Raw genomic sequence first — 10,081 nt, forward strand, 5'->3', positions numbered from 1 at the left:
ACTTAGGCAGGTCCTAATCACCTCCATCTTTTCAAATGGTCTTTGGAAAAATTTCCTTATTAAATTTCTTTCCAAAGGAGAAATAAGGATTTCTATAACCTTCCTAATTGGGCACATTTTATTCTAGATTATCTTTGAGAAACCATAAAGGGTTGGTTGCCCAGGCTACTGATTTGACAAAAAGTAGCTGGCAGCAGCCAACTTTGCATTCCCCTTGCAGTACAAGTTCCTATGGTATCACCGTCTGGGTCATTTCACCTATGAGCCAGGATGTCTTAGCCTAGCTAGTTCAACCTGGAGTACCCTAGTTTGTATATGTATTTCATGGGAAGGGGTAAATTTGCAATACTTGTTTGGGTTAGTTTCTGATATAGGAGTTTTCTGGTAGTTTCAAGATACCATTGCCATGATTTAAGAAAAGCCTAGTCTAGATCTTTTGAAGGAATTTAAGACTCCTTAGAATACAGCTTTAAGTCATATCATCCCTTCTGTCCCCATTTCCTCAGCCCTCTGGAACGGTCCTAGGCCAGCCCAAAGGGCTTTAAAATGGAATAGGAACATTGAAACTGCTCAGTTTTAGACCTAAGTAATAATATCAAGAGCCAACATTTAAAATTTATAAAGTACTACAATTCTGCATTCATCTCAGAACTCCTCCAAAATAAAGAAGAGAGCACATTCACAAGTCTATCACCCCCCCCCCAAAGATAGGCTCACTTCATAGTCAACCTGACATATAAACATAGATTCCATATGTTGAAAAGTTAGATACCCAATTTCTATAAGCAGGGGGGCAGCAACAACCAATAAGGAAATGCTAAGATACATCCTGGGACATTGACAAGAGTTAGTATATGATTAACATACTTTTATTTTATTATTTTATTTTTATTATTCTATATTTAGTTTATAAAGGTTCTGCTGGAATGGATTTATGGAAGACTTGCTATAAATAACTAATTCTTTTTTCTCACCTAATTTTTTTTTATTTTTTAATGTATCACTTATATGATAAAGGAAACAAATTTTTTTATCAATAAATATCCTGTTATACTTTTATCCATCATTTTAAAATTTACCTAATTAATTTGATCGCTTCTAGTTCCTCTGTAGTTGGCAATGAATTCATCTTCAGGAAAATCATGTTGAATGTAAAATCATCCAAAAAGATCAAAGCATTCTTCACATCACTAATGGTGATTGTGATTTCAGCTGTATTTGAAAATAATCTCTGTATAATATCAGCCAGGGTCCCAACAGCAACATCTCCAACTAATAAGAGGTCAATTTCTGCCTAAAGGAGTTGGGGGGTGGGATTGGGGAAAGTACAAGTACCACACAATTAGTATGTAGTCTGAGAGAAGATCCAGAGCTGTCAAAAAGAGAAAAAACAAATGACATAAATATACAGACTTCATTTCATTAATATAGTTGTATTATTTCTAATAATTTCCCCAACAAATACTATGCAGTATTTTTGCAAGTGTCTACTTTTCATAGAATCAGAAAGTTAGAAAGGATCTTGATGGCCAATTAATTTATGCAAACTATCACCAAAAAAAAAAAAAAAAAGAATCCTCTCTAGATCATACCTGACAAGTTGTTATCCTAAATATGAGAAGATTTTCGATGTGGGGTAATTCACTATTTCCAGACCACTTTCAAATAGTTTTAATTATTAGAAAGGTTTTCCCTATATCTAGCCTATGTTTTCCTCTTTGCAACTAGAGTCTGTTCTCTGGGCCCTCTGCTTTTAGTTCTGCCTTCTGAGAACAAGCAGAACAAGTCTAATCCCTTTTGGAGGTGTGTGATATGCCCAATAAGTTTGTCTAGGGATTCTCAGAAGATTCTTAGGGGGTCTATCATTAAAGAAACTCAAACATGAAGGATGCTGTATGTATCTAAGAGTTTACACAATTACACATATATACATTTCAAGCATATGAAGGAAGCTATACCCCCAATTTTCTTTTCAAACAGTTCTGAGAATACATGGACTCGAGGCCTTTCACATTCTACTCACTCCTCTGGATACTGTCTAGCCTATCAACATCCTTCCTAAAATATGACACCTAGAATAAAATAATTTACAAATAGTTTTCCTAGGGCAGAAGAAAGCATAATAATTATCTAAAATTCAAACTTTCAAGCTTGATTAAATGTGGGGGAGTAGAGGTAAGTATGTGGTAGATGAGATCATTACTAGGAATAAGGATGTCTGGCTTGCTAAAACCATACATTCATAAATAATTCTCTACTGCTTGAGAGTAATATGATTAATTTAGATTCCTATATAGAGTTAGAAGATCAGGGTTCGAATACTGCCACTGATGGATACACTTCAAACCATTCTTTAACACTCAGGCCTCAATTAACTCTATAAAATGAGAGGATTGGAAGAATTGGCCTCTGAGTCCTTTCCAGCTCTAAAATTAGATTTGTCCCCCCAAAAGTAAAGCAAATCTTCCATGCTAATCAATAATAGAACTAGGCTTATGAATAGCTACTGCACTTCCAGCCTGGACCCAATAGGGAGGGCCAGTCTAAGAAACAACCTTCCTTTATAAAATAACAAAATAAAATAAAAAGAATCTAGTACAATTCCACATTTGTAATAAAGTCTCCAGATGAACTGAATGAAATTCTAGTGTTATAGAGCTTTGCACATGCTCAGATCACCTAATAGGAAAGCACATGGGAGACTGCAGAGATCTGTTTCTAGAAGAAAACATTTTGTGTTGCCTTACCATATGGGTAGCAACAGCTCTTTCCCTTGGCTGTACAGTAAGAATAACCTGCATCTTTAAAAATCCCAAATTGTGACAATCTTTCTAGCAGTATTCAAGAAGGTGAAAGTCTTGCTTACTCAAAGTACAAATACTAAGCTAAGTGTGAAAAATGGGCTATCTTCTCCCCTCTCCCTTTTAAATGTGGTAGCAGAACTGAATTTGGCATTTTGATCTCTTCCATGTGTTTTTCAATTCTAGGAGCTCCATAGAAACAGGGTGCCCTTAGAAGCTGGATTATATGTACTTTGAGTGTTGTTGCCTTGGAAGCCAGGGTTCAGGGAAGTGGGGAAAAGGAGGTCTTTGAACTTGAAACTTGGTAGGACTATGCTATATAGAAACTGAGTTAAATTGTGAGTCTATTTCCCATCTCCTCACCATCTTCCCCAGAGACTGAGCGGTATATGGAGAGATTATATCTCTCAGGTGGTGAGCATGGGGTGGTGAGCTCTTTGTCTTGATCTGCCTGTGACATAACTATTCCTTTGAAAAGGCAAATCTATTAAATGGTTAAGTAGAACTAGGTTTCTGGGGTCCCTTGTAATTGGGGAGAAACAACTGGTTTAGCAAATCACAGAGACAGACTTCTCAAAGCTCCCATAAGGGTCCAGGATAATCCTGGGGGAGGGATGAAATGCAACACACCTGGGCTTATGCAGTGCAACACTAGTTAACTTTGAAAAACAAGAACCAAATTGCTAAAAGTACCAAAAAAGTGACAGAAGCCTAAGAACTGAGGAAAGTTTTGGTAGAAATGGGCTTCCAAGAATCAACATTAGATCTATTTTTTTTTCACTTTCTCTTTCTTATCTTAAAATATTGCTATCCTAAGTGTAGGCTTCCGTCAATTTATTTTAACTGCCATTTTGAAAGGGAAAAATTTCTTCAAAAGAAATCACAGCTGGTTACTGCTTTATTAGGAAGGTTGATGTTTCTTCTCTTGGCAAGATTTAAAACCTAGAATATCAAGAGCTATTCTTCATGGATTGCTTATATTTTCACTGAGTCAGAATAACGATATTATGTAGTACAATGCTATAGGTATACTACTTTCTTTGAAACCATGATCATTCAAAAGATTTTGATAAATATCTTCTGGTCACTTTTCATATCTTGAGTAGTAGATAATTTTTACACCTGAAAAGGTGAAAACCCACCAATTTTACTGATATATTTTGATAAATTTAGAAGAAACATATTTAGAGCAAGTTATTTAGACCCTTACTGTTCAGTATATTGTTTCCTGGTGCTAAAATATCTTCCTCTGAAACCCAAAACAACAGAACTTCTTTGGTGACCCAAATAATGACCACTTATTTGCAGAAGATTTTTAGAAAGCTCATAATCTGGGTACAGAATTATTTTCCTTTAGTGAGGGAAAATGGAAATGGTTCAGTAAATGGCTTCCTTCGAAATCACAAAAAAAGAAGGCATAATTACCATGCCACTAGTCTCTTATCAAAATAACTTTCTGTAGAATTGTCTTAATGCTATCCTATGTCAGGATGGAAAATAGTTTAGCTAAGATCAGGGAGTCACACCTTTCAAGGAGTCATAAAGAAGTCCAGTGAATTCTACAGATTCATGTACATGAATCTGTTTGCGAATGCATTTTTTTAATTTTTGTTTTTAGAAAGTATGGCCATTCTCTAGTTGCTAGGAACTTCAGTTAGGCATCAAGCATTCTATTCCTTGATCTGATGAGTTGCCTCTCCTTTCCATTCTTTTTTTTTTTAATTTTTTTTTTAAACCCTTACCTTCCCTCTTGGAATCAATACTGTGTATTGGCTCCAAGGCAGAAGAGTGGTAAAGGCTAGGCAATGGGGGTTAAGTGACTTGCCCAGGATCACACAGCTGGGAAGTGTCTAAGGCCACATTTGAACCTAGGACCTCCCATCTCTAGGCCTGGCTCTCAATCCACCGAGCTACCCAGCTGCCCCTTCCTTTTGATTCTTAATTGCTATGATTTTAATGTAAAATGAAGAAAACTGAACCTCTAAAGTAGAAAAAAAAAATCTCAGAGTAAACTAAAGGATAATCTTCATGAGATCTCTGAGGGAGAAGTATGTGTTTCAATCTGTACATAATAATGAAAGTAATTATTTACCTAGCTACTCTAGGATAGGGCAGTGATGGCAAATTTATGGCTTGGGTGCCAAAGCTAGTATGCAGAGTGCTCTTTGTGGGCATTCGGCCAGCCCCCCACCCTGAGAGTTCATTACTAGAAAGACAGTGAGTTGGGCAGAGCCACTCCCCTCCCCCTCTCCACCATGCATGACTTTTTTCACATCACTCACCCAGCAGCCCAGTGGGAGCACACAGGTGGTAAGGGGATGGCTTACAGGTGGCAGAGCTGGAAGGTAATAGAGCTGTCTGGCCACAACCCTCCCACTCTTTACACTCCCTGAAGACATTCCTTACTTTACCTACCCCTCAGCCCAGCAGCCCAATGGGAATGCTTTCTCCCCCCTACCATGGGGAATGCCTAGCACTTGGGGGGAAGGGGGTGGCACTCCATTTCTAAAAGGTCTCCCATCACTGGGATCGGGGTTCAATCTAGGGCCCCAATGTGTTTTTTTTTAATTTCCTAACTATATTTCAATAAAATTGGTTTTCTTTTGTAATCCTATGTATATTGTTTTATGTAGTTAAGAACAATATTCTAAAAAGAGGTACAGACTTCTATAGCTTACCAAAGGGGTAAATGACAACAAAAAAGGTAAGAACCCCTGATTTGGTCATTTTTGAGCCATTTATAGAGGAAGACTACCTTAAACAGTCTTCTGGAAGGTTAAGCCTAAGTGCAGACTATTAAAATTAGATTACTTGCTTAAAGATTAGCCACAATACAGAACTAAGACAGGAGAGCAGCTGAAAGAACAAGTTTGCAGCATCTTAGCAGTGAGGCAAATCTAGGTGAGGAGTACATGCAGCAGAGTACACTGGAAAGCAGTATTTTTAGCACTAGAAGCCTGAGAATGACAAGGGAAAGTAAGGGTGGGTATGTAGGAAGAGCCAAAGCAAATTTAAGCTGCTTTACAATTTTGCCTGGGGCCTACCTAAAATTCAGTGAGGTAAAGAAATAAGTAGATGATTGTCTTCTAATGGTTAATGTTAATTAATTTTTAATCAGCTTTCATTTTAAATTTTTATTCAATTTAAAAACCTACCTAGTTATGATTTTAAGTTTCAAGAATTGAATAAGGTTCATCCACATTACAGATGAGTCAGACATGGTCCAGAGAGGTAAAATATCTAAGCACTTACAGAGTATGCAGCAGAGCTGACTCTAAAGCTAATTTTCTTTCTACTAACCACACTGCCTCCCTAAAGTCAGTTTAATAAAACATAAAATATGTACATGAACATCTTTTTAAGAGATTGGAGTGGAGATGGTCAAAAAATTTAGCAAAATGAACTTCTAGGGAACCTCAGAGTTTTCTTATCTATAAAATGAGGGACAGCATTATCTATTGAACCCACCTCCTAAGCAGTTTTGGTTCAAGAGATAAAATTAGAACCTCAATTGCTATGTATAGTCAGTACTTTTGAAACTCTCTGCCTTCTTTGAAAAGATACTCTACTGAATGCCACAAATTTGCACTTGTGATTAGAAACATTTTTGACTTGCCTAAAACTCTAAATCTGGTGTTCACATGTTAAATGCTTTTTTTTTAATTTAAGCACAAAATACTTTTTTAAACACTTCTATTTTAAAATAAAAATTATGAATGCTTTAATTTTTTTCAAATAATCAAGCAATACTCCCATACCTTATTTGAGTCCTGCTCATGGTAACATGCAGAGAGTACCCTAGCCCTGAACATTTTAAAAACACTGGATTGCCATTTGCAATCTGGAGCATACTAAGCCCTTAATTAGTAACAGCAGGTGCTGAAGTGCTTAAAGCAAACTACTCCTGCATTTCACCCAACTTGTTATTTATGTCGTTGTTATCACAACAAACAGCCCTGTCTCAAACAGTAGCAGCTGCACCACAATAACCCCAAATCTAAGAGCAAATACTGGACTCCAGTTTCCCCAGGAGTCTAGGGATTTCAACTGCCATGTCTTGGGAAATTTAACATGCAGCACTTTGCCCAAATATAAGGAGCACAACTGGGGCATTAGCTTTTTTGACAACAGAGACTACGTCTATCCCTTTGTACATTGCTTGAGTGTATAGTAGCCAGGCACAATTTGGATTTGTTTATTATCACATTCCTATACAACAGTAATACTTTTGAGTTGAAAAGAGTCTACCTCAATTTTCAATTAAGAAACACATGTTACATTTTCTGTTGGGGCCCACCCCTCAGAGTGCTACTTTACTTTGACATTACTTTCATGAAGTTCATTTGGTTGACTGAAAATTTAAAAGATTAGTAAAAAGCAAGCTTTAGGAAACAATTCACAGTACCCTGTTCAAACTAAGATTTTAGATGAAGGGTAATTTGGAGAATGTGTAAGCTATCATAACTTCAATGAAGAAATAGAAATACTCCACTTTTTTAAAGTAAAAATTTCGGATTTTCATAGAGCAGTGGGCTTGGAATCAGGAAGACATCTTCCAGAGTTTAAATTTGGCCTCAGACACTTGCTAGTCTTGTGACCCTGGGACTGTCATTTAAACCTGTTAGTCTCAGTTTCCTCATTGTAAAGTTAACTGGAGAAGGAAATGGCAAATCACTAGTATCTTTGCTAAGAATACTTCAAAATGGGTTCATCTAGAGTAGGCCACAAATTGAATGACTGAACAATTGTTAAACGTATCTAATCACTGAGGCATAAATTGGGATTAAGTTCCAGGAAAATTTCAGGATTCCATTTGAAGCTCCAATCTGATTAAAAAAGAATGAAAGGTGCTCCACTTGCTTCAGAATGAAATCATCTGAATTAAAAATGTCCAAGTTTCCAAACTAAGGAATCAGTAGAAATAAAAATATAGTTTTAAGTCCTTTATTTGGTATCTCCTTTTAAAAACTGCACCTTGATTTAGGGAATGGAAGGACAAGACACAGGGACTCAAGAGTCCAATTGTGTTTCCTCTTTTGTAAAACACAAGCTTTCTCTTCTCTTCCATCATCTGGCCCTTTGTAGGGATCAGGTGGCCACACCCCATAGCTTGGAGGAAACCTGGGGAAGCAGTTAATTGAAAGGGCTTTTCCTTCTCTCAGTTTCGCTGGCGGGTGCAGTTTCTTGAACCCCACTGGGGCTAGCTAGCTCGCCCCTTGGTATAATGATTGTCTACCACACTAGGTGGAAATTAGAGCCAGGTATATATGAGAGACAAAGAGTCAGTCCCAGGTTCTGGCCTGTGACAGGGAGGGTGAAGCTCTCAGCCTAGTTACCCCCTTCTTAAACCTCCCGTTTCTCGACTCCTTACCTTGTCAAAGACGCGGTAGTGATCAGCGCTCGTAATTGAATCCGCCATAACCCCGCTCCCCACGTGCTGCTGAGAGCCCAGGAAGCGCCACTACCTCGAGGAAACCCAAGCAGAAGGCGGTCTCTACCTCTGTCTCTCCCACCTTGACCACCAAACCTCCAGGGTGTGGCCGCTCTGCTTCTGCTGCTGCTGCTGCTGCTGCTGCTGCGCCAAATGACTCGTGCCTTCCCAGCTGTGGGCTTGTGCGCCTGGCCCAGCCTTAAAGTGGACCAGACTGAACTAGCCCTTGAGCCGCTTCACACTTGGTAGCCCGCTGTAGCTCCCCAATAAGCAAGGTCTGGTTGACGTTGTTTTTTGTTTTGTTTGGTTTTGTTTTGTTTTAAATAAACAGCCAAAACGTAGGACTAGAACAGTGGGTCAGAAAGGATTACTTGCTTAGACCACTCACGAATGTTGTTGGATCTGACCGGCTTGATTGTAACTTTTCCTTCCACCTCAACCGGAACTTTTAGAGTTCCCAGAGACGCATGAAAATCGACACTGAGGACAACGTGAAGATTAACAAGGTTTTCCAAAAATCCTAAATGATTATTAAAAGAAGTCCCTAATGAATCACATTGGACCCATGTTTAGTAAATTATATTCCAGCTCATCCCGCATTTTTTTCCCAATTAGATAAATTGATACACAAGAGATATTAGAGGCTTTAAGTGTGGATACATAGTTATTAGACTCTCATTTAGACCTTTTCCCTTTCTATATATTCTATTTATTGTGATTTCTACATTGATGGGGAGGAAGGTGGCAGCAGGGAAGGGTGCAGATAAAGGGAGTGAATTAGTACTTATTTTGGGGGGAATCTTGAGATCCCACTTGCATATCCAATACCAATATGTATAACTTAACTGTCATGACAGACAGGTTCTATGCAATGTTCCCATGACTGGTTCATAAATTGCATGTAGCCTGCTATGTCATACGGCCTAATTTGTGTCATGAGGATTTGGCAGGGTGCCATTATGGTGCATTATAATAGGGTAGGAAGAAAGGAGAGTAAGTCAATACTTCCTAATCTTATACCACATTGCCCCAAATAATTGCTGCAATGGTTAATTTAAACTCCTGTGCCTGGCTCTTCTTCTAGTACCACCCTGTATTTCCAGCTATATCTCACATTCCTCCGTTCACCATTTACTCCAGCAAAACTTGAATAAACCCACTACCACATGTATATCTCACACTATTCCAAAGTTCTTCCTGATGCCTGGAATGTCCCAATACCCTTCCTCTATCTGTCAAGTGCCTATCATTTAAGGCCCAGCCTGAATGACATCTCAAGAAAGCCTTTTTTGAGTTCCACTCCTCTCCCCAGGTACTTATGACCTTTCTTCTCACTAACCTCTGACTTTGCTAGAATTTTTCAGCTCAAATATGAACATTTATATAGATATATGTCTGTTTTATAGAGTTATTTCACTCTATGATAACATTTTACCTTCCCAAGCAAGAGGGAGGGACAAGGTCTTACCCAAATTCTGTATTTCCCCAAAGGCCTCAATATTAGGGAGTGCTTAAAAATGTTGCATTTGAATTCAATGAATAGACTCATTAATTTAATAGAAGAAAAGAGACAGAACTTTTCCCCCTATTTCTTGTTATTTTATCCTTTTTATATTCCAGTTTCTGGAAAATAAAAAATGCATGAAACCCTTCAAAATTATGGATGAAAGAAATGTTAAATTTTCCTTTTGATCCAAATTTGCTGAATTTTTTTGTATCCTTCATATTACTCTGTCTATATCATCTTTAAGTGGGATTATTGTAAAACATACATCCATTTGTCTTTTTTTCAGCATTCAGACTTTTTTTTCAGGTTGGCAATTTAGCATATTTTCTTATGTGACATGGT

General features: G+C 37.8%; 1 protein-coding gene across 1 annotated transcript in view; it reads right to left on the reverse strand.

Moving 5' to 3' along the window:
* The window catches only part of SOHLH2 (spermatogenesis and oogenesis specific basic helix-loop-helix 2), a 57,864-nt gene extending 48,126 nt beyond the window's left edge, over positions 1-9,738 (reverse strand). The window contains exons 1-2 of the mRNA XM_007495326.3: positions 8,173-9,738; positions 1,080-1,294 (exon numbers count right to left, since the gene is read on the reverse strand). Coding sequence (XP_007495388.1) covers positions 1,080-1,294; positions 8,173-8,220 — 263 coding nt within the window. The 5' untranslated portion in view covers positions 8,221-9,738. The remainder of the gene's footprint in view (positions 1-1,079; positions 1,295-8,172) is intronic.
* Positions 9,739-10,081: the final 343 nt, after the last annotated feature.

The sequence above is a fragment of the Monodelphis domestica genome, chromosome 4 (assembly GCF_027887165.1).
Source record: "Monodelphis domestica isolate mMonDom1 chromosome 4, mMonDom1.pri, whole genome shotgun sequence".
Classification (NCBI taxonomy): Eukaryota; Metazoa; Chordata; class Mammalia; order Didelphimorphia; family Didelphidae; genus Monodelphis; species Monodelphis domestica.